This window comes from Tetrao urogallus (genome assembly GCF_951394365.1).
Source record: "Tetrao urogallus genome assembly, chromosome: 1".
Taxonomy (NCBI): Eukaryota; Metazoa; Chordata; class Aves; order Galliformes; family Phasianidae; genus Tetrao; species Tetrao urogallus.
In genome coordinates this window covers 135,131,207-135,157,097 of record NC_136813.1, presented here as the reverse complement: position 1 = coordinate 135,157,097, position 25,891 = coordinate 135,131,207, and the positions used below count along the sequence as shown (strand labels likewise).

The following is a 25,891-nucleotide window of genomic DNA, read 5'->3' as shown; positions in this document are numbered from 1 at the left end:
GTTTGCAGGTTTCCCAGAGACACATAAGCAACACTGACACAGCTCCCTACAAAAATTACCACAAAATGCTGAAGGCAGCACCTGTATATTGAATTTATATAAAACTTAAGCAAGAAAAGCCAAGTCCCTTTCCTCTGCTTTGACTGGACAGGTCTGAATGTCACCAGAAGAAAAACCATCCCCACTCTCCAGAGTCACAGGCATTCTGCATTCACAGATCCCCCCCTGTTCTGCTCACGAAGAAGTATGGTTGCTTCTGAAATGTTCTTGGTGATAATCATGCAAAGTATTCACAGATAAGCAATAGTCATTTACAGAAAGAAGAATGGAACTCACCCTACTGGTGAAGGAGCTCTCTGGCTATATAGCACTCCTTCTCATGGAACAACTTAGGCCAAACAGATGCTTTCCTTTCAGTGGCTGGCCCCCTTCTTCCTTCACGGGGAAAAATATAAGGGCTCTCCACTGTCTCTTTGGGATAATCAAGCAAGCCTATTTGAGCAAGAAATTTTCTTGACGTTGTGCACATGCTAGGGATAGAGAGCGAGAGTTAAGAAAAGTTTTCTAAGAAGACAGGACAGGCTGGGCTCAGACAGACATCCTGACCAGACAGGGTTTGCACTTGACTGGCCCTCTTTATGCCCCATTGCATTAAAGGACTATGTAATGTGGCAGAAAATAAACACCCTCGTGTCTCTATTTAACAGGCGGGCTGGAGGCAATTGAGTGATGCCCAATTCAGCACTGCAAGTCTGGTTACATATGAGCTATCACAATAACGGAGTCACAAATAGCACTCTGCATCATTTGTCCAGCAGCACCCGAAAGGGCTCTCCATAACCAACCTCGAGGAATTCGGCTGCACCCAATGAGAACTTTCACAGCTAGATTAGAGAACAGTGCAGTTAATTAAAGCAAGAGATTGCAGGCCTTTTTGGATTGTCAGTGATAACTGACAAAAAAAACTTTGCAGCGATACTGCAAAGCATGTGAGATTAACTGTGAATGTAAGTAATATGGCCTGGCCACAAGCACATCTGGTAATAAAAACAGCTCTATAGAGATCTTTAAGTTCCCCAAGAAAGTGCTCAGTGTGACCAAGTATGAAAATCTTACCCAGTATGCATCTCTATGGGGAAGAAATAAGAGACTCAACCCATCCACTGCTCCCAGAATTAGTCCATGCTTAATATCTAATTGTGTCTTCCCTGACACAGCCCCCTCTTAAGCCATTTTTATACTATTTCCTATTATACAGGTGGACCCTGTATAGGATCACTGAATGGCATGAACTGGAAGGGACATCAAGGATCACCAGGCTCCAACCCCCCCTGCCACAGGCAGGGTTGTCAACAGCTAGATCAAGTACTAGATCAAGATACCCAAGGCCCCATCCAACTTGGCACTGGAACACCTCCAGAATGGGGCACCCACAACCTCCCTGGACAACCTGTTCTAGCACCTCACCACTCACTCACTGAAAAATTTCCCCCCAACATCTATTCTAAATCTTCCCTCCTTTAATTTAAAACCATTCCCCCTTGTCATATCACTATCTACCCGTGTAAAAATTTGATTTCCCTCCTGTCCATAATCTCCCTTTAAATAGCAGAAGACCGTACTGAGGTGTCCCCGCAGCCTTCTCCTGTTCAGACTGAATAAGCCAGCTCATTCAATCTTTTTTCACAAGAGAAGTGCTTCAGCCCTCTGATCATCTTCATGGCCCTAACATGATCTTGAGGGACTCCAGTAATACATAACTTTGTTACAAATGGTTTTTAAATTATCTAACTTTGCTTTTAAAGATATAAACTAAAAAATTCAGAGCATGAACTCACTGAGGAGTTACCACACATTGGAGTCAAATAGCTTTTAGGGAGATGTGTTTTTGTGTTAAAGAAGTTATGAGTAAAGTTCACCCAAATGATGGTATTTTTTTCGAAGAATGACAGTCTGTTGGTTCAGGGTACCAAATATATGGCTTATCAGTTCTGTAGTACCATCAAGTTCCTATCCTGGCAGTGGTACCACAGAGCATGGTCACAGTATCTTCATTCTGCTCTACCATTTATGCTGTTTCTCTTCGAGTCAGCAAATCAAACTCCCCTTATGCTGCCAAAACTTGATATTGCCTAGGGAAATTCTGTGGAATGGATTTCTTGCATACCAGCCACACTCCGCTTCTGTACCTTTCCTTAATGTGTGAACAACGCTGTACCTTTAATATAAATTTAATTTCCAAGTCACCTCTAGCAATTATTCCGCAGCCCCTTCCACCTATCCTTCTCCTTGGTCCTCCCCAGTTCCTGCACACCCCTTATCAAATGCCAAAGATCCACCACCATCTTCTTCCTTCCATAACCAGAGCTCCCAGGTCTGCATTCTTATTCATGGAGAAACCTGGTTCTGCCAGCATTTTTCTGGCAGCTGATCTGTTCTCCTTACACTTGTCTGTCAGGACTGTGTCTACATTTTGTTTACTGCTTCCCCATTTCCCTTCTATGCCCACTTGACAAGGTCCCTGATCAGATAATCCTGTTGAAATAAACATTCTTACATTCCTGTACTCTTACCAAGAAGCACTGCAAGAAGGCTTGCTCCTCCATATTGCCTCCACCACTCCCAACAAGGTTTGTATCTATGTGTTTTATTTATTTCTTCCCTTATTCTTCCTCCTTTTCTTTTGCAATGGAAGGGTCCTTTAAGAAACATGCTACAGAATCAGAGCTCGTAACACTGCCTCACTAGTCAAGGGAATTACAGTCAGTCAGAAGGGAAGCAAGAAATAGACCACGCTTCTCACCAAGAACAAGATAACAGATAAATGCCATACCACACAGCAATAGAAAAGTTAGATACAACACAATAGGATTTTGTCCTAACAAGCTGTTTTGCCAATAGATGGGGTCAGCACAAAGGACGCAGACACCAACTTAAAGAAGCGTGTTTATCTTTATTCATGTTTAAATCAACAAAATAATAAGTGAAATAATACAGCAAGAATAAAACAAAACAAGGTAGTGCATCTAATCATTACTACATAAGATTAACTGCAGTGATTAAGAAAGATAAATCATCAACTGCCCCAATATTTTACCATCATTCAGATTCACAGTCACTGGGGAGCCCCGGTCGCAGCGAGGATTTGGAGAATCTTTCCCAGCAACTGGGAGGTCCTATGCAGTGCCTCCACTCACAGGTGAGATCTCTAAAGTCACTGCAAGGGGGTCCAGCTTTTAAATAATTGAATAAATATGCTTACATAATTTCAAGTGCAGAAACGTCGGATTTCATCCTCCTTTTGGATTCCACCCAAAGCCTGGCCAGGCTCAAGGAGGAACCAAGGGAGTTTCCCTGTCAATTTGGGCTTTAACCACATATTTCTCATGGCCTTGCAACATGCCTCTAAATAAAGAAAGATCCACCATCGGTTAATGTTACACAACAAGCATTACAACAGATCTTTATGAACTGACATCAAAACATATATTCACGTTAAAACAGAAAAACAGATAAATATTGCATTGCATGTGTGATATAGTGTTTGGTTTCAAGGTTCATCTAGAGGTCAGCTTTGGTTCAGGGCTTATTGTTCAGGCCTTAGTACCTCAGAAGCATCTAAAATGAGCTCAATGGGATTATTCTCAAAGAAAAAGAATTTTTCTGCAAGCACCACGGACTGCAGGCATTTGGAACAGCCGTGGTTCAAAAGGAGCTTTAAAATTCTAGCTCTCCACAATACCAAGCAACACACAAACACTGCCGAAGAGATCATTGCTGAAAACAGACCTGAACCCAACCATTTATTGTTTATGCTCCTCAGGGGAAAAGTCATCTTCACTCCTGACTAATAGCATTATGTGTGAAAAAGCAATTTTTAATACAAAATCAGAAGATTTGCAGGAAAAGGCGTTAGTAAAAGGGATCAGATTCACCGGATCAATAAACATTTCCTAATAGTCTATTCAAAAACCTACAAGCAAAAGATTTTCTAACAGTAGTATCAGACTTCTTATAATAGGAATATCCTTGCCTCACAGTACAGATTATGTTTATAACTGAAATGTATACTACCACACATCTATAGCTCATGCTTTTCTAGCTGTAATTCTTACTGTGATGAAAGAGGCCAGCCAATGATAAAGCAGAGTTGTGAGATGTTTTTTCATGGGTGGAGAAACCCTTTTTAGAAAATGCCTACACCCCCACGGCACAGTTGCAGACTCCTACTTAGCGTCACACTTTATGACAGCAACCTTAAAATGTGCTTTGAACTCTGAAAGCTTTCCAACTTCCAAGGCACATCCAAAGCGCAGCCTTGCACCTCCAGTAGCTGTAGGCAACTCCATTTTGAAGTATTGCTACATTATTCAACATCTAACTGCTAATTGGAGAAAAGTTTGTAATCTATGTACAAGATACATTAACTGAATTTCAGTCAAACAACACTAATCATTCAAAATCACATAACATGCTCGTTGGCATATCTCCACTTTATACAAGCAGTAAAGCATTTTATAAGTTTTAAGATCACAAGAGTGATCACAAGAGATCTTGAATAAAGAGTAAGTACAGCCATGACAATATGTTTCTTCTCTGCCAATTTGTAAAGCTTGCCATATGCTGCAATTTACCCGACTGTCAACTATTCCACTCATTACATGGTCTTTCTTGCAGTGCCCCCAACTAATAAACCCTGCTGCCTTTTCAGTTGCTGTTTTACATTTCCATTGCTCTTTACAGTTCTGAAACTCCTGATAACTTGTGTCTGCTTAAGTATATGAGTCCTAAATAATACACATGTGTAGCAGTGTCTATCAATCACATGAAGGAGAAGCACGAACCTACTCCCTGTCAGCAGTAGGAAAGTACTGCAGTCCTTTGAAAAACAGTGAAAAACAGTTCAAGTAGCTGTGGGATAATTGCTATAGCGACTTGAAATTAAGGTACAAAACTGCTCACAGAGGCACAGAAGCAGCTGGTATGCAAGGAATCCTTAAAACAGCAGAGAAAGTGGAGCAGAGTGACTACTCTGCAGTCAAGGTCTGTGATCCATACCAGGTTCATCAGCAATCCTTGGTGTTGGTAGCAACATCAGGAGAATGTGATGTACTGACTCAGAGGAGTGATGCCAGGATGGGAACCTGGTGGTACTATGTACTGAAAAGCTGCATATTTGCTACCCTTAGCCAAGAGTCCATCATTCTTTGACAAAATACCATCCTTTAGGTGAACTTCGCTCAGCATAACCTCATTATCATACCAGAACACTGCCGTCCAAAAAGCTACCTGCCTCCAAGCTATGATCACTCCTCACCAAGCCTAAACCTTTAGAAGTAAAGTGACAGAATTGCTCACCATTCGTAATCAAAGGCGCGTATCAATACAGTCCCTCAAGCTCCACCTGAAAAACAAGCAATAGTACAAACACGGCTTAAGATAAGGGGGATGTCACGGAAGGTACTACCAGAGACAAGTTAGGAGAATACCTCTGACTTCTGAGATCAGTTGACGGACTGAGCTTCTCTTCCCCCACATAGGGACACCTACTGATTAAGAGTCTCACCCTCAGCTATACAGAGTATTCCCCAGGAAACTCAGAAATCTCTATAGCATTACTTTTATAACTGAAGGCACTTGTGGCCAGGTTGTATTATTTCTTGGTTAACCTCAAAAGCTGTGCAGACAGTGCACTTATCACCAGCAATCCAAAAGAATCTGCGCTCTGTTGCTTTAATAAGCTGCGCTATTCACTAATCTAGTCATCACAGTCTTTAGTTTGGGCATGACCCAAACTCTTTCAGCATGGCCATGGAAACCCATTTGGACACAATGAGTGAAGCACATTTTCCTGAGCTGCATAAAAAAAAATATATAGTATAGTTAGTGTATATAAGTAACAAAGTATTTTAATATATATTTTCTATTAAAACAAAAATAGGGCAACAAAAACATAAGTCTAGTGGGATAGCTGACCTTGGTTCTGTGAAACTAGTATATCAATGCCTGGTTTGATATACTAGTAAGTAATTCCTACTGAGTTCTCAAGGTTCTCACATATTTTTAAATTTTTTTTTAAATGATTTTTTTTTTTCTTGTGCTTCATCTTTGAAAACAGTTGTTCGCAAATACTGCCACAGAGCAGTGACACGAATAAGGAGCGACTGTAAAGTGAGGGATATTTCTACTCGGTAAGACATGTCTCGTAAAGAGACACAATCCAATTTTTCAGTTGACTGTCAAATTGCAACTATACATTCCATTAGAAAATTCACAGGTAACAGATTGATGTCCATTGAAAATGGAGTCACAAACAGCTTTTTGAGATGTTGAACGTTACAAAGTTTGTCAGAGCCGCACAGGTATTCTGGATTTTTCTTCTGCAACAAACTTGTTAACTTATTGAATTTTCTCACAAAATAACACAAACACATGCTTAATAATTAAATAAGAAAAATTTTGTGCTTGCTTAATAACAAAAACCACACATCTCCACGTGAGAAGTACACTCTGTTTTTGCAGCAGAGTAATTCTAACACTAAGGCACAGACTTTAGCTAAACTTTCTTACAAAATGGCTGCAAGGTTTCTTGTTCACAACGAATCACTGAAGCATGGCTTAGTATATGGTGGAGTGAGTTTGCCAAGTAGTTTGGTTGTCAGAACACCTAGCCCAGGTGGGAAGGAATTGAGACTGGCTAAGGGGATAGGGAGGGAGAGTCTGGCATGCATTGATCTGCTGCTCCCCTTTGACAAATGGGGAACTGTGCATGGACCCAGTGTGCCTTGTCCTCCTGTTCCCCTTAAAACATGGGAAACAACAGGTGGGCCTACTATGCATTGTTCTCTTGTTCCCCATTGAAAGATGAAAGAACAACAGGTGGGTGATAAATTGTGTATGGAAAAATATTTTAGCAAACACATTGGGAAGACTGAGAGTGTGACAAGCTCAAGCAGTGAGCAGCAGGAGAGGTATCAGCTGCCTCAAGTGAGGGCATTTAGTGGAGTGGGTTTCAGTGATACGGCGCAGTGTCTCCCTTGCCATAAGGAGGTGTGTGCCCATTATTGCAGTAAAGAACAACTTCTGCTGCTTTGCAAGGATGAGAAACTGCTGATTCTGAGTGTTTCTTACATTCATAGGCACACACACACATTTGGTAGGATGAAATCTAATTATTGGCGATCACCGCATTTCAGTCACCACGTGGCACAAGGGAATGCAAGGTAAATACATGCTGGTTTCAATTTGACTGAGCACACATCACAGATTGAAGACAAGAGCCCCACATCACGTCTTCCCCTCCACAGCAATCCATTATCACCTATGCAGCCCGCACCCAAACTACGCACAGTCAGCTCATGACAAAATATCCCTGAAATCACATAACAATGTTAGAAGTTTACAATCTTGTTACTAGTTATCTAGGACTGCATGCAGCCTGCACGTTACACGTGCCTGTTCTACAGTTCTTCACAAACCCTCATGGTCGGTCTTAACAATGCATGAGAAAATGAACACTGCTAGGAATTAAGACATCTGAATAGCACCCATCTCTGCTTGGGCTTCTGCTCTCTACTCCTATTTTGTGATCTTTGACCTTACCTCTCCATTTCTTTCAAAATAGGGGGCAGAGAATATTAATCTCTCTATTCTACTCACTTATTAACTATTAGTCATCAACAAAGAGAAGAAGGATTCCACATCAAACCAACAGGTCAAGCAGATCAATTTTTGTACTGACTGAGACCAAGAGAGGCCACCATCAGCAAGACAGTTACACACCAACGAATTAAACTAAGCATGTTCCCCACAGTCTATGGGACCACTTCCCATATTTGCAGCCAAAAGCAGGAGCCAGGTAGTGGTTTGGTAGGCTGCAGCATGCAGTTCAGCTGGACACTCTACTGGAGAAGACTGAACTGGTATAACAGTCCCCATTTGATAACTTTTCCTCATGGAAAAGGTAAATATAAAAACAATAGTTTAAATTTTAGAAACAAAAAATATTTCACTATCAGAAGATGTTTCCAGAAACTATTTAAGGCAAAGAACTTGCTGGCTTTTTAAAAGCCAGTGTTTGAAGGATTGCTTCCAATGGATAAGAATTGTTTTATGAAACTACAAGCACTGCAGTTTAAGAGTGGTATGAAGGGGAAAGGGGGAGAACAGTGGAAAAGTGTCTGTGCATTAGGTGGTAAAACGAGCCAAAATAAAAGCCTCTCCAAAATCCTGGCAGCTCAGTTAACTTGAGGATGCTCCAGCTACCATCAAGCAGGAAAGCAAAACACTTCATAGTACTCTCGATATGAAGGTACAGAGTGATGTTTTTCTGCCAAAGCATCAGTTCATATACTATCTTCTGAAAAAAAAAAAAAAGCATATATATATATAAATATATACTTCTGGGTTTGCTGTTCAAGTCTGAACATGCCAGCTGCAAAAAGTGGCGTTCTACCCTTTACTTTGAAGTACCATAACTTGCTTCAGTGAGCTGCATGAACACAGAGAATTGACAGCTCCTGATGAATAGCTTTAGGACCAACTTTGCACATTACTAAGGCTTTGTTTTGTTACTCAGATGAATGCCTAACTGGCAGGAATACTGACAGTAAAGGATTTGATTTTCTGAACAGTAACCTAACAGTGATCATTAACACCACTTTGCCTTCTCTGCCAGGAATGACTATCCAGATGTTTTAACACTCTGGCTGGATAGCTCAAGAACATCAGGTGATAAGAGATAAAGAAGCATTTGTTACTCGCAGTCACTTTTACTTTTCCCACAGTTCTGAGATGCGAGAGCTAGAAAATATTTACCATTAGGCGCCATGAGTTAGGCTTGTTTTCTTTTACTTTCAATCTTCCCAGGAGGCTAGTTAAGAGTAGGGAAAAGCCCAGCATTACCACAGAGCTCCTGGAAAGAGGCAGCTGCATAATAACTTCTAGGAAAAATGATCCTCAGCATTCCTATGGGCTTCAGAAACGTGCGTTCTAGATGATGCCTCCAGTTTTCACCAATATCTAAAGGCTTCCAGAAGCATACAGAGAAACCTCACAGAACTAGTGCTGTAGGGGTGCCAGCCTCTTCTCCACATTTCCTTTTGCCTTTGCAGATGGAGTACGTTAGATGTTCCTGAGTTGGAAGAGACCACAAGACCACCAGATCCAACTCCTGGTTCCACACAGCATCACCCAAAATCCAAACCCTGTGTCCGAAAGTGATGTCCAAACACTCCAGCACTCGGGGCCGTGCCCACAGCCCTGGGCATTCCGTTCCATGCCCACCGCCCCGCGGTGCAGACCCCGTCGCCCCTCCCCGTGCCTGCCTCCCGGGATAGCACACCCCGCAGAGAGAGCCGCTAAGCAAACTTCTGCCTGAGGCGATGAGGGAGGAGGATCTTTCGGAAAAGCAAACCTGTAGATTTCATTGTGCTCGCTCAGCCTCCGGCCAGACGCCGGATCAATGCTAACCGACCCGCAAGCCGAGCGCTGAGCGCCGAGCACCCGCAGCGCCGCGCTGCCACCCGGCCTGCCGCGCTCCCCGGCCCCGCGCAGCCCCACGGGCCCCGCCGCCCGGTCCCGGCCGCGCGCAGGAAGGCCCGGCTTCACCGCCGCTGCCGCCCTGCCCGCCGCCCGTGCTCACCAAACCCGGCGCCCGATCCGCACGGAGGTAGAAGCGGAGCCGGAGGCCGCTGGGCCCCCAGGCCTCGGAGGATAGAACGAGGCCTCCGCAGCCCGCAGGCAGAGCGGCGGCACGGAGCCAAAGACCGCCTCGGGGCGGGACCGCGCCGGAGCTGTAGGAGGAGGCTGCGCGCGGGCGGCTGTCCCCTCGGTGGCCTCCTCGGGTCGCTATGGCGCAGGCGGGGACTCGGCGTTCCCTCGGCTGCGGGGTCCTTCCGGCCCGCTCGGGTCCTGGAAGCGTCATCCGCGTGCTTAACGCTCATTTAATTAGGAAAGGTGAACGTTCAAAAGGGGAGACGAAGCAGCTCGGTCCTTTGTTCGAGCAAATGGACAGCCCGCTGAGCGCACCCCCGGGGGGCTCTCAAATTATCAGAGGGCACGGTGAGAGATGAACTGCGCCTTGCAATAACCGTAGGTGTGCTGGATAGCTGATTGCTCAAGGTACCAAATCGCAATAGGTTGAAGTGAGCAAGGAAAACTACGAGAGGAACAAGATGAGCCCGTGCTTATGATAAGCGAGGACAGCTGCATTTTTGTGACCGAAAGTTGCTTAAGGGACCACCGCATTGAGGATGAGCAACCTCCAGCTCAAATTCAGTAAGAAAGAAACCATGTTAAAAAAAAAAAAAAAGAAAAAAGAAAAAGAAAATGGGCAGAGACAGAGTTCTTGGAAAAGGGGTGGACATTTTGAGAAATAGTATGACTGCATATCAGGCTTTGTGGAAATGTAATGAATACGTCATGCTGTCAGAAATGAAAGCGTGTGCACAGAAGCAAAGGTAGAGAATTGCTTTGGGTGTGAACCCCGTTCTCTCTCATGATACGACCAAGGATACCAGCTGATTATCATCGCTCAGTGATTGTTATCAGGTATTATATTAAATGTTTCCATTAGCACGCCCCCCTCCCCCACAACGTGTCATATGCTGCCATGTGTAATTCACTCTAACTGTGCCACCCAAGGCAAAGAAATTAACGCTTATGAGCCTGTGAGGCCTGAGCACTCTGCTTGAAGTTCACAGGTTGGCATTAGTCAGCTCCTGTGGTTTCTCATTCTGTTTGGCACAGATAAGCTTTAGCAGCACACCCCTAGCAGTATTACGAGGCTACTGTTTGTAAAGGCACTATCTCCTATCTTATCAGAAGGGCCCCACAAGGGAACTCAGGAATGCATTGAGGAATGCACTCAGGAAGGAAGAAGGAAGTTCCCCAGATGCTCCAGGATGATCTGGAGGCCACATTAAGTCCTTGCTGAAACCGAAACTGAAACCAGACAAAACTGGTTGAGGCAGGCTGAAGCAGGAATAAGTGTAACCCGAAGTAACCTGTGGTTCGCCGAGGCCGAAATAAATGTGCAATTACACAGCCAAAAAGGAATAATGAGATTTAAGGAATGTTATAATGAAGTAATGCCCCACCCTCACTTCCTGTGTGAATCAGTGAATGCCTTACAGAGCTTGCGCAAAGGAATGACACGAGACATATAACCAGAGACAATTTTTAGCTAAGCTAATAGCTTTTTAAAGCTGTTTTGTTGAAAACAACTGTGTAAATATCAGATTGGGATGTTCCTTTCGCTCCCAAGTTTGTAGTCTTAAATGAAGTGCTGTCAGCAAACCTCAGTCCTGTAAGTCTATCAAATCTGTGCACCAGGCCCTGTGCTCCCAGGATTTGGGAGGACACAAACACCATGAAGACCAACCCCTAGCTCCACAGAGAACCACCCAAAGGTCAGATCATATTTCTGAAAGCTTTGTCCAAGATTCAATAGATAAAACAAAAAATAGGCGAGTTAACGTGAGAAGAAAATACAATATAGTACAGTACTTACAAATCACAACATTGCCAGAAGACTTTGATGTGCTCAGAAGGTCTATGTTCATGTTTCAAAGAGAAGAAAAAGCTACGTAGAGTAAATCTCACATTAAATTTTGTAAAGTGAGTAACTGTTAGGAAAGCAAAGCTCATTACATAACCACACTGCTGATTTCTGTTAAGCTTTACAATTCACTCATGCACATTCTCACCCACACAAGTACCAGAATGAGTGCCTAAGTGGCTTGGCATGTGTATGGGAACTGCTAAGTCACGGCCTGAACCTCTGATTGATCACAGGAGGCGAGCCATGAGTCAGCCAGAGGAGCACAGGTGAAGGCAATTCACCTGTGCTGCCGGAAGGGATGGAGCCTGGCTGCACCCCTCCTAGACCTATTGAAGAGCTGGCTACCAGAGGGGAAGGATCTCTTCTGGAGTTTTGTGAGTGAGTTCAGGATAGGGGTAAGCCTTCTATGTATTCTCTTTTGTTATCATAGTCTGCTTTGTCAAATTCTCTTGTTTATTTCATAATTATAGCATCTTAACATTAATTGATTGTACAGCATGACATATAGGATATGAGACTGACCTGTGAGACAGAATGCATCTGCTACAAAATCCTCTTTGTGCCCTATGATCCACTTCACTGCTGAGAATGTACGCACGTATGTAGGTAGCCTTTAAGAGCTAACAGTTACTGTGATCTTCTGCCTCCGTGTGGGTCTTACATAACATCGCTGAGTTGCAGCAGTCCTTTTGTTTTCCTTTTGTTATTTTCTAGCTCAGGCCAGCACATTTATCCCTGCTCATCTTATTTTACCATGGCTTTATCCTCTTTCTCTCTGGTTAATGGACAAAACCTAGACTAGGTTGCACTGGTGGACCTTGGGTAACAATGTATCATTCCTATTTTATTCAAGCAGTTTCAAAATTTATTATGCAAATTTCTTATGCAAATTTCTGTGTTGCCTTGTGGAAGAGGAAATCTAAGAATAAATAAGGGGAAATGAGACCATTACATGCAGATAGTTCAGTAGACAAACTCAAAGCACAATAACAAAGTATTTAGCATTTCTTGTGATAAGACAGACCAAGCTGCTAATTTAGCACATTTAGAGAGCTACTGTTCTAGCATCTGGAAGACAACAAGGCAAGCTGTGTAACAATACTGCACTTGAGAAAGCTGCAGGATGAGAGCGCAGAGGTCAACTATCTTCGATTACCTCTGGGCTGGTTATACAAATGGTGATTTACCAGGGTCTATTAGCAGTTAGTCAACATGATCTAAGGAAATGCAAGGAACAACAGATCACATAAACTAAAAAGCAGAAAACCTCTCTTCAGAGACTGAAGTGGAGGTACCAACACAGAGTCAGCACTGAAGATCATATCATCTGAAAATCAGTTGCTACAGGGGCAAACATTTTTCTCCAGGCCACCACAACATGCCAGTCAGTTTTCATAGGATTGACAGATATGGAGTAAACGAGCAACTCAAACTTGTTTCTTTATTAAGGCAAGTTCCATGTCATACATCTAGTTACACTTGCATGCTTCACACCTACCTGTCGCAACAGAGATCAGGAGTCTGGTGCAGCCTTCAGTATGGTTTGGGTTTGTTGACTGTGGCTTCTCCTCACATGCTGGTTTTCTTGGTTTCACAAGGCTTTGTGGTTTCTTTGCTACTTACTGCTGAATCCTTAGTTGAAAGTTGAGTACTAAGCAAACAGGAACCAACTACAATGAGCCGAGACTAGCAAATGATGCAAACAGGAACTAGGTGTAACAAGCACTGATGTTTCCATTGTTGACAGAAGAACATGTTGTAGAAGTACAGGAGTAAAGAATCAAGTCAAATCATTGTTTATAAAGCATACATGTAAATGAAAAGTGATAATCATGTTGAGAGGTTTTCTCTAATAGAAGGCTACTCTACAATCAAGCAGTCACATAAGTAATGCTGCACTGGGCCAAAATCTTCTAAATAACAGTGTTGGAAACACCAAATTTAGAAACAGGAGAAGTGAAATTAAGTTTAACAAGTAAGAAGCAATTAGGGGAAGTATTGTTTATTTGGGATGAATCATAGAATCATGATGATTGGAAAAGACCATCCAGTCCAGCTGTCCATCCATCACCAATATTTCCTGTTAATCATGTCCTTCAGTACAACATTTAAACATTCTTTGAGTGCCTCCAGGATTGGTGACTACCACCTCCCTGGACAGCCTTTTTCAGTTCCTGACCACTCTTATGGAGAAACAATATTTCCTAACATCCAACTTGAATCTCTCCTGGCACAACTTGAGGCTATTCCCTGTAGTCCTATTGCTAGTTGCATGGGAGATGAACCCAATCTCCACCTCATCACAGCTTCCCTTTGGGTAGTTGTTGAGAGTGGTAAGGGCAACCCTGAGCATCCTCTTCTAAACAATCTCAGCTCCCTCAGCTGCTCTTAATAAGGCTTGTGATTCAGACCCTTTGCCAGCTTCATTGCCCTTCTCTGAACATGTTCCTGTGTTCAGAGTGCATCTAGTTAATCTAGTCAGACGAAGGGAAGTAGGTGTAGGCAGAGTGTGAGAAGGTGCTTTCAGGGAAAGAGAAAATGGGTAATAAGGCATAACATAGAGAAAAGAGAGGTGTGGATCCTCTTCAACTAGGAGCACTGGTGCCTATTAATGCTTGATAGTTCTCAGAGTGGTGGAGGCAGATGTACTTATTATTTCTATTAGCCTTATCAAAAATAGGTAGCATATCTCTTTTCACCAAAAGAAACAAAGTTTCTCTTGTGATGGAGGTGTTGTTGAACTGCATCCATTTTTTCTTATTATTTGGACCTATGTTATGGCCCTGAGGGCATGCCATACTAGACCATTCCTGCACAGCTCCCCAAGAGCTCCCTTACCAGCCAACAAACCAGGCCTCATTTGTGTCCCCAGTGCCATCAGCTCCTGACTTAGCAATGTCACAACAGGGCCCCACTGAACCAGGCCAACCTACAGATCAATGGCTTGGCCTAACAATTATAAGTATGGCAATTTTGTGAATAGATTGAACTTCATGGAAACTGTATGAATATTAATATGCTAAATGTATATAATGAGGGTGATTTAATTATGATGTGTGCATTCTAGGTGAAGAGATTCGCATGCACCCTGAAACAGTTGAATGTTGCAATAATTAGGAGCTAAGGTCACTGTGACCTGATGATTATCAGCAACGGTATGAGGTTCACTTCATAAACTGGGACTAGATGATGAACACCCATGTCCTTGACTCCTCACCAAACTTTTGAGTCCTTTCCTTACATGGATATCTATGGGGTATAAAACAGCAGTTCTAAGTAGTGCATACATTTCAACTGTGATGCACTCCCCTTTTTTTCAATTTGGCATTTCACTAATTTGATATGATGGAGGACCCATCCTATTCATAGTTACAGATGGACTTTCCTCTTTGTCTTTTAAATTCTTTTCTTCCATCAACAGCTTCATATACAAGCTGTACCCCACACCTCTGCATAGATGTATATTTAAAGAGGAACCTTAGTTTATATTATTCCTGCTCTTTTAAGCTTCTGTATTTTTCTTCTATCTCTGACCATCCAGATGCATGCATCTCAGATACTCAGGCTAAAACATCTTCCTCTGAAGAAGTTTCTAGTGAAATTAAAGGCATATAATAATAATAATAATAATAATAATAATAATGCTGTGAAGACCTAAATCTCAAATGCCAATGAGCTAGAACTTCTTAAAGATTAGGGATAAGTGGTGATTACAGTCCTTCCCACTTACTATTCACTGTCTTCTGTAATGCTTCTATAGCAGCTCTGTTTCCACGTACAGTTTTTGTGATCAAGATGACAGAGTCAATTGCAGCATTTGCTTTTTCCTCAGACCTTGGAGGGTAAAGTTACGGTTACTTCACTCTTGAAGTAAAGGCCTCCAGCTGTCAGTGACTTCTTTAGTTGTACAAATGGAGTGCATTTCCAGTTATTGTGTAACATCTTGCAGTAGATGTTCATTTATTCCACTGTCTTCTTTTCTCTTTCCTGCTTTTTTTGACCTTTGTGTTTCTGCTGGGCACTGAGATTTGCTGTTACTGATTGTACCACATCTCAGACTGGCAACTTTTTTAAGAGGCATACCTACTACTCTTTCATTCAGCTTCCTAATTCTGTTCCTCTGAGCTTTTACCTATCTAATTCACAAATGGTTTCCAGAGCATCTCATCTATTTATCCGTCTTGTTACATAGAAGACAGGAAGCTTATTTCAAATAAGGATCTGACTTCCACCACCTTTTGGCTCATGGAAATAACCAGAACCGTATTCCTTCCTCACAATAGTCTCTGGCTTTTTACCACTTCACAATCTCAAAGATCACACGCAGATCAGTATGCTGGGATCTACTTGGCAACACTGACAGAACTTCATCCTCAAGAATGTTCAGGGCTGCTCATGCAATGTACCATCTTCTACTCCATGTTGAACTTCCGTTAATGAATCAAATTTTTGTAATGCTAGAGTTGTGCACTCATGCTTCAAAACTTGATATATTCTCCCGCATAGTGTATTCTTTTGCAGTGGTTGGATATTCATGTTTTTGTCCCTTGTTAAAAAGGGCATGGCATCATAAGCTGAAGAGAATCAAAAAGATATGGAAATATGCCATAATTATACAGATATCGGGGAAAAAGTAGATGCAAAAAGGTTTTATGCATTAATAATTTCAGCTTTGATAAATAAGGTGAGTTGTCATGGATGCCAGAACAAGACAATATGTATTATCCAGTCAAGAAATGTGGAATGTGGTGAAACTATTAGAACTCTACATTCCAGGCAACACTATCAAGATACTCTATCTTAAATTATGATAAACTACATCAGAGAAGACATAAGGCATGTAATTAAGAAATTATTACACTCTGGGCAACCTCAGGGCTGGGATTTGCCAGCGCTACCTATGTCTGGGCTTGTCTTGGTCTGCCTGGGGCTTTGCCTTGGCTTGTTCAACTGTAACATCAGCTGCCTTCCAATCAGATTATTATCAGATCATATTCCCTAACCAATTTCAACAGTCATTAGTTTTGTGTAAGCGTGTGCTGTACTGCTATAGTACTTCTAATGAAGTTCTGTTACAATAGTTAGTAAAAATAGGTTGCTACTCTGTGCAGCAGTGCTGTCTATGACTGAGAAGTGTAGAGGAGTACACGCATGGGATGATAGCTGCGGCCTTGAAGGAAGAGACATCAGATGATACCAGAGGCCCCAGGGTTATAAACAAGTCCCCAGTGCTCAATTACTGGTCACTAAAGGAATGCAGCCTTGGGAGCTGCGTAAAATCAGTTTGGAGGATAACAAAGAGCAAGCGTCCAGCATTACATGAAATACACCATATGCAGATAACTTGGTTATAATTAGGAAATGTGTGGTAATGGAATAATAAACATAGTTTGTGTTGGAATAACATGCATATGAAAAATAAGAACAGACAAGAGTAGATATGAACAAACTCCCGCTGTCAGCACCATCCTCCAAGTCAGGACCAAGGGGCACTCATGAATCATCATAACCATCCTTCTAGAGTAAGAATTGCCCGTCAACTTTATGAGCCAGAGGAGCAGCAGAAGCATGAGTTAACAACAGGGAATAGACTTATGTACTAGGAATTTTCTCCAAAACTGTTTTTGCTGCTAATTATTATGGCTTTTTTTTTTCTGTAATACTTATGTGAATATTGTCCCAAAATCTGAGCAAAAAGCTGATATAAACAGAAGCAAGATATTTGTTTACTACTTTCTGCACAGGATGGATGCTCGGCTGTTCATTCACAAAGCTAGCACACTCCCTCCACAGTTTTTTTTCTTGTTTAGACCAAAAAAAAATGCAAAATCACCATAAGGCTACATTTATTCACATGAATACTTCTTCACTTCTTTTTAGAGTGCTAGCCCTTTCTACTATCCATTCTTCTTCCTGTGATTATTTTTCAAGGTTAATGTGATTTGCAGCTAGTACATTCCATTCAACCCCTCTTCAGACTGAGATAAACTCAATAAATACCTTCTTTCAATGGTCTGGCCAACTTGTTTTCTTTCAATGGTCATGCTGACTTGTTCCCTCTGACACTATTTCCTCCTTTAAGACTCAAAGCTTTAATCTTTCATTTAACTCTCACCTTGGTGCTTCTTTTCTAACGGCATGATGTGTTTTATTATCTCTTTTCTGTCCTTGTATTCTGACACAGATGATTTCTCTTTCCCTATCATTAAAACCTCTGATGATTAATTCCCACAGTTTTGGCGGATTTTTTGTGCAATGCACTATACTACACTGAACCATAAACTAAATGCATGTGAATATGCAATCCCATTAGCAATTGGCCTTATTTATAATTATAAGTATTCATTGAGACAAGCAGATATATATATTTGTATATACATGTCCCAAAGCATAGATTGCACCAAAAACGTCACCAAGTCTTCAGGTAATTATTAATTTCTACACTTTAAAAAAGTCACATCTTCCTCCCTTACCCAAGTAACAAATTCACGAATTTGAACTTCTGAAAACAAGATTAAAATGATAGGGGTTCGTACTACTAATACACAAAATAATGTCAACCATCCTTGATGATGGTCTAACTCAGCATTTGCACCTACAGAACTCCAGCTGCAGTACAGAGGTTCTTTTTTTTTTTCTTGGAGATCTTCATTCTTAACTCCTTGATAGAGATTCAATCCCAGTTTCTCTGGAGACGCCTTCGTCACTCTGCTGTAGTGGATGCAGGAGCTCGCTCCCTTCACTTTCAATGCTATGTATGTAGCCAACACACTAAAAAGGGTTTTTTTTTCCCCTTTTATTTTTGTGGCTCATCCTTCCAGGTACAGATATATAGCAGGTCTCCAGGCTGGGGCTTCCAGTAGTATTCCAGAGGGATTCACAGGGTGAGATATCAGTGCAGAGAAGGTAAAAGGAACAAGTGTTCCCTTAACAACCCATCTCTTTTTATGTATGTCTGCTCACTTCTATGCTGCATCCTACTGATGGAGTAGGGCTTCCCATACATAATCTCAAAAGTGACATCAAAGACTTAAACACTTTGGTTGATGTTTAGGGCGTAGACCTCTTTGTACTCCAGACAGGTGGGGACAGGTCCAGACAAAATAAGCAAGCCTGTGTGCCAAAGAGGTGCTAGAGAGCAATATACGTGCCAAGAAAGCAGGATGTTTCTCAACATCAGTACCATATACGGGCAAACTGAGAGACAACCAGTGAGCCTTTGCCCAATTTAGTATCTTGCACAGAGGCAGTTTCACAGTGTATTAGCATAAGCATGCAATTTCCTAAAGATGGTGGGCAATAAGTTCCATATAAGGTGTGTTATCAACCAACTATTTTAAAGTATATTTTATACCTTCCCATGGAAATAGGAAGGCAATGTTTCTTAAAGTTATTGCATTCATTCTGTCCTGTGCTAGGCCCTCCCTACTGTGTGTAACTGACTTATCTCATGTTAGCAACTATTCTACCCGATCAGAATGCTACAATCTCTGCTTTACTCTGTTCAGCATCCCTCTTGTGATAAAAACAAAATATTTGACATACTTGCCCTATCTTGTCCTAGGCTCTGCCTCAGCAGTTTTTTGTGGAAAACATAACTACTTTTTGTGGAAAAGATAACTATTTTGCAAGAAGGTTCTAAGTTCAGTGGGGGCCTACACCTTGGTACAGAAAATGCTGGAAGCTTCCACTACAGAAACGCAATCTACCTCACGCAAATGCGTATAAGTGTGCTGTTGTCCCTTGATGTGCATATTAGAAGGATAAATCCCTCATGCACCTAGACTGCAATAGAACAGTGTTGGCTTTCTAAACTATAATTTTGTTTGGAGAGTTTTCTTGGGTACAGTTTTCCTTAGCAAAAGAACTTACTTCTTCCCCTACCTGTGGTGTCATCTGGACTCTCAGTAATGCAAGAGGTAAAACCTCCACCCACCTCAAGCGGGTTTCCCGACGCCATTTTGAAAGCTTTTGCCCTTCCTACTTGATCATGGCCTCCAAGAGTTATGTAAGTCCCATGTAAACTGTAGGAATTTAGAAAGCCCTTGAACCATTTCCAAGTTAAAATGGGGTCCGTTATCTGAAGATAGCCCTTTGGGAATTCCAAATCTGGGAATTTACCACTTTGACTACTTTCCTAGCCGTATTGGTGTGATAAGGGAAAGCATCATGTCATTCAGAAAAAGTATCCACTAAAACAAATGCATTTTTTGCTGCCTGCTATTTGGTAACTCAGAAAAGGCTTTTTGCCGTTATTCCACAGGAGTTACTACTTTCCTTACTTCTTCAGATCTCAAGACCCTTAAAGATGAAATAAGCAGTCATGACCACAAATTGCCCTCCTCTTGTTTTTTTTCCAGATTGGTTGTTTCAGAGTGATATATTGGAGAGGTCCCCCACACTGACTTAGATAACAGTGATATACTCGGCTTCTTGAGTTGATAAAGAGTGTTTTTCTTATCATCAGACTCAGTGTGTTTTGCTTAGCATCAGCCAGTTTTGTGAAAGCCAGTATTGTTCAGTTAAGTATGTTTAACATCAGACCAAATATATTTTGCTTAGCATTAGCTAGCTGAGCGATATCACTGCTAACGTAGCAGGAGAAAGGGAAACAAAAAGTGCTTCACTCACACTCATTCTTTTATACGGTAAAACTCACAACAGTAGGAGTTCCAGTCATATCACCAAGTGAGTGAGTGGTGTGGCCAAGATGACCTGTATGACAAGGAAGACAAGGGATACAAGCTACAGAGTGCAGATTTATCTTTTCAGATACCCCTTGCGTGGGGACAACCAGTTTTCAAATAGGCTTATAACATTTCAAGTATGTCTAGATTTGATAGTGACTGTAATCTTTTCCCTTTTCATCCAGCTTTCCCTTTATGACCATCCATTTGCTTCTTTGTGGCTCTCTCCAAGCATTTGGTGGCTTCAGTTCTGCTTTTCTAAATATTCTCGCTTCCTGCTTTCAATAAGTCCTTTGTTTTCCCAGTCTGCCTTTTGGTGTTACGTAATCTTGATAGCAATCAAGATAACAATTGCGGTTTGTCTCTGTGTCACCAGCACCCACCGCTCTGTTAACCCTGCTATTAGCTGTAGTGCTTTCATTAGAAACATCTGCAACGGATCCAAACCCTGTATAGAGACTGTTGGTCTTTTTGTTTGTTTGCTTGTTTTTGTTTCATTTTTAAATCTAAATTGGCGGTTGCTATGTATAGCTTATACTATTTTTCTTTTCCAGTATAGGGATCCAAGCCATTTCATTTTACGATGCAGAGGTAATAGTGGAAAGATTTTCTTTTACTCTGCCACTCCAGGTTGTCTGCTGGGTATGGAGGCAGCTAGTGAAACAAAACTCACTACAAGACTTACTAAACTTTGTAATTAAGCTGACTTTGCTTCCTCATGTTTTCACCCTCTAAAATATCAGAATGTGTCTGAGCAGGTTAGCCAGGATGACACACAGGAGAAGATGAATCGTCTCTACATGACCCAAGATGAGCAAAAGCAAACTGCCCTTAGACAAGAAGCCTTATTCAGCCTTCTGGAGTCAACAGCTATTGTGATCTCTTGCCTTGGCATCTTGTCCTCCTCCACCTGAGTCTCAGGGTATCCTCTGACTTTCCCTATCTAATTCTCTTCTGGCTCCTTGCCAGTTGATTTATATTCCCTCACCTTATCTTACAACTTTATTCTCTTGGTCTCTGGTTACTGAACAAAGCCATGCAAAGGTTGTACTGGGATCCAAGTGCACCGATGACTTTAAGTAACAATACATGCCATCATTTCAGTTGTTATTCCAATACCTGTAATCAAACAAATGGAAACGTACAGCTTCAATAGTGTTTGCCTTACATAATTGTTTTGTATGTGCAATTACATTACTTCAACATATAGTCATCCAGATGTATCCTTGAGATATGGGAGCTAGATGGTCAAGAAAATAGATGTACCTTGTAAGTTGCAAAGGAGGCAATTGTTTTGTGACAAGTTTTCAGGTGGCAGCAGATAGATTGTTTGCAGAAGCCATGGGGCTCGTAAGATGGGAACTGGTGTTCAGTGCTGTTTTCAGCAAAGCACCACACAAAAAGAATTTAATTTTAAAAAGAGCAAAGAGTTCAATTGAAGGACACACCAAAATAACCATCAGGGGCCTTCACCATCAGAAAAAGACTGAGCATGTGCAAGAGGCAAAACCCTATGTTAGTGATTTTGGGGAAAGTACTGAATATGTATGTACTGCCTGAAAAAACCTTTACATATGTAACACAAGTAATGTTTTTAAGCTGAAGATCTTAAGGTACACACTTTAGGTGAAACGACCCCCCGCAGCCAGTGCTGTAATAAAAAATGCCTGCTTCTTAATGCCACGTTGGTCTTAAGGTGTTTCATTCAGACTGGAGTTTGTGTGAGCAACGAACTCATGTTTCCTCATTCCCACACACACTTCTATTCCCATTTCATTCAGAACAACCCGAGTATTTATGTTGCAAATTCCTATGTAAGTTCGAAATATGTTTGAAGTTCATTTTTAGGATCAGATTTCGAAATGCTTGCTGCTTGTATGCTATTGCACTCAAATATAACATGAGGTAACTTGCTAACTTTGTGTATTCAAATGTCAAACAAGTTCTAGCTGGACTGACTATAGAAAAAGCTTCTGATTTATGGTTTCCTGATGTTTCTGGTCTGTTAAGCTTCCCAGTTATTCTGTACCTTTGCAATAAGAATGCTTTCAGTGTAGGCAAATATATTGCCATAAAGCTTGCTAAGGTTTTTGGAATATTCATGTATTCATGGACTCATCAGCTTAGGATCATATCGTGTTATGAAAGCTTATCAAACGCCCTAAAAGTAGGCCTACATTTTTCTTTGCTCACCTCTCTAAGGAAAGTGCCACGCAGAAAAATACAGAAAGCTTAAAAGCTTACAGAACATTTTGTGCCAGAATACAAACAAAGGAAAGCCAGTGACTATCAATCACAGCATTTCCAGGCATCATTTATTCTGCACCTCTTTTGATTTTCCATATTTTTCACACAGAGGAGTCCCAGTCACAATATACTCAGATGTAAATACATCATCTCAAATCTACAGTGGTAACCCTTTGCCTATGCAGGATTAAATTAAGCTGAGACTTATAAAGCTGCCTCTTTGTTGTGTAGAAACAATCTTTAACGTATTTGATTTTTACCTAAATGCTAAATGGTATGCCCAATTGTAGCCTATTTCATCTGCTAGCTGATCTGCTTAGAGAAAAGTCCCACACCTTCTGGGTACCCCAGCTCTGAAGAGAGCCTTGGCCACCTGGTCACTGATTTGAATAGCATAGGTTTGGTTGCACAGCTTGTGAAGGCTCAGCCTTTGAGATTTGTGGTAATTTAAGTGTTGCAGTTACAGTTTCCCTTAGGGTGGCTGTAAAAGGCTTGATTTGGTTTCCCTGCTCACTTGCAAATAATCTAGTAGCACGAAAGTGTTTTATAACCTGCAATTTACAAGTCGGTTGAATTCTGCCGTGAAGCACGATAAGATTTTATGGTATTTTAAGTGCCTCTTCAGAAAATCCTGTATTCTGTCAGCTATCCTTTTCTGGAGGAATGTTTCTATCGAGTTGTTTGCTGGTATCTACAAAGACAAGTCAATAGTTATTTCTTCTCAGTGGAGTTTGCAGGAACCGTTCATAACTGAGGTGAACATCGTGGCAATAATTATTCTTTTGGCGCTGAAGAAAAATCTTGGTTCTCCTTTGGTTCATTCAGGCCTGGGCTCCACTGACTACAACTGATTACTCAGGCCTTGGGGCACTGCAGTATTATTTTTTTCTGACCGCAGGTATTTGGAACTCATTTCAGGGATTTTGGATGTGACTGGATTAACGTCTGCCTGTAAGGCACAACGCGGTTCAGTCTGTACAGTCAGCTTTCTGTTTCTGCATGGGGAGTGCTGTGGCGTGTACAAATTTCCTGCACTTCTGTGGGGTGGTGAAACAATCTCTTATGTGCAGATATAATTAGCTCTTTTATACAGTTTGACTGATTTTAAGATCTTTGTCTCAGACACAATCAACCACAGGTCCGAATATGTGTGCTTAAGTTTTGGGTTTTTTTATAAGATCAATTCTGAGTAGGTGAACAAGTGGAGATATATGGGGAGAATACAGCAGGGTGTTGTGTGCTTCACATCATGCAAAAGTGGTTTATAGGAGAGAAGGCTTGATCTGGAGTCATGCCATCTGAAATTGGGAAGAAAATTCTCTAATCCCAATGTGGTGTTGAAAAGCAGCATTCCTTTATTCCTCACAATATGTACCGGGCAACTTGGCAAATCAAGGGCACACTTTCAGACTTCTACCTTTAAACAGTTAAGACATACACATGCAATACATTGGCATGCACATTCACTCTATTCCAAGAGTTCATTAATATATTAAATGTCCTGGGCACACAGGTTTGCATCTAAGGTAATCTTACAACCACTTGCTTGCTCCCCTTTATTTCTCCTTTAGGTTCATCACAGTGACTTCTGGCCAACCTTTAGCTGTTTTACCCAATTTGGAAAATTTCCATTGCTCTTATGCCACAATGAGCAACTTTCTATCTTGGTGCACTACAGCCCCAAACAACATATGTGAAATCCAGGAAAAAGTCCTTGCACCTGGGAGATGCAAAGATGAAAGTAGTCAATTGTGACTCCAGTGCTTCTATGAAGCAGAATCATTAGAAAAACAAGGCTGTATACACACCTAGCAAAGCTAAACTGCAAAATTTTAGAGCTAGCATTCATTGTCTCCTTTTGCTAAAGTAGTATGTTGGCCCTTAAACTTATATACTGATCCCAATCTCTAAACCTTGTATCAGTCATACAAGGATTTTATAGTCAGCATCTAACGTGGACCATCTGCAATAAAAATCCTTCCAAGATGTGGGCAGATAAACATTTTCAGCTCCTGCCACAGGCACTAAGTGCTACAGGAGCTTCATGACAAATTAATGTTTGTTTAGAGTCACCCTTGCATGAGTTTGCATAACATTATCTCCATTTACACATAATATATAGCAAGAATTATATAATAAGAAAAAAATTAAGTTCATATGACTATTGGTTACTCAGTTTATACCAGATTTCCAACAGAAGAAGTCCAGTATAGACTATCTTTTTCATTTAACCCTCTTTCTGGACATAGCTGAAACGACAAAATATGCTTTTTTGCTATCTGTGCCCCATTCTAGTGTAGCCTTCAAGAGTACAGCATTAACCACTATAGTCCACTTCTAAAGCATGACTGAACTTGGATTTCCAGGCTAAAACGTTTTCTCTCCCAGCTACTTATTAACCTCTGGAAACAGCAGCTTTTGTGGACCTGCTGGCCAATTAAATCTAAACTTGATTCTTGTTGAATCAAAAACAAATCCAGAGCATTTCACTTTAGTAATGTTTTTCCCAGGGAAGCATCCTAATTTTCACAAACCTATTGATTCCTAAACATTAGCTTAAATTCTGAAATCAGCCTCCTTTGAATTGTGTGATTACTTTAATTCTCCAGACGCTGTAGGAAAATTAGCTCTGCTAACATACCAAGGACTGTGAGGCCATAGTGAATTTGATGGTCCTCTTCTCTGTCACCCAGCAGTTGCTTAGGCACAGATAGATGTTTCTGGTAGTGGCTGGGCTCTGTATTGAAGGTGTAAGCAAGCTGCTGAGAGGCACATGGTGGAGCAGGACACAGGATGCTGGCAGAGGTGAGGCCCAAGATGCTCCATTTGAGCTAGCAGGAGGGTCTGACTCACCTGTGCATGCAGGTGGCCAGATCATTGCAGAGGTGTCCAATCTGCATGAACTTTAGAAATTCTATTAAGGCCTTTCTCAGTGGTTAAGCCTCAAAACATCAGGAAAACGGGGGAAAAAATGTTACTGCTATACTGAAGCCACTGTGATTTTTCCTTCCTCCAGGCACTGAGCCTGTTCTATAACTCAGGAACTGTGTGAGAACTGTCCCTGGAAAACTGTGAGAGTTTAATAAAGAACAGCATGCTTTGAGTGTGAAAACTTGTTCACACAAAATCACAAGGTCATGAGCAAGGTAATGGGAATTTTTCATATTTTTCAATGTAATGAACATTCTTATCTCAGTATCTTGATAAGAAAATGCTACATGGTCCTTCTGTCAAATATTAAAATGCCATTGCATTACGCCTGTGCACACATCCAACTCTACTTCAGTGTTTTCTGCTGGGATCTCGCCAGGTAAAAAATATTGGAGACAACAGTGCAGTCAACAGCACACGCACGCACACAGTGTGCCTGAAACCTTTTCAAGTGTGCAGAAAC

The 25,891-nt window shown here is 41.5% G+C and overlaps 1 protein-coding gene across 1 annotated transcript in view; it reads right to left on the bottom strand.

Moving 5' to 3' along the window:
• The window catches only part of RESF1 (retroelement silencing factor 1), a gene marked incomplete at both ends in the record, with an annotated part of 34,893 nt that extends 16,678 nt beyond the window's left edge, over window positions 1-18,215 (bottom strand). Inside the window, one exon of the mRNA XM_079533743.1 lies at window positions 18,163-18,215. Coding sequence (XP_079389869.1) covers window positions 18,163-18,215 — 53 coding nt within the window. The remainder of the gene's footprint in view (window positions 1-18,162) is intronic.
• Between the last annotated feature and the right edge of the window lie 7,676 nt (window positions 18,216-25,891).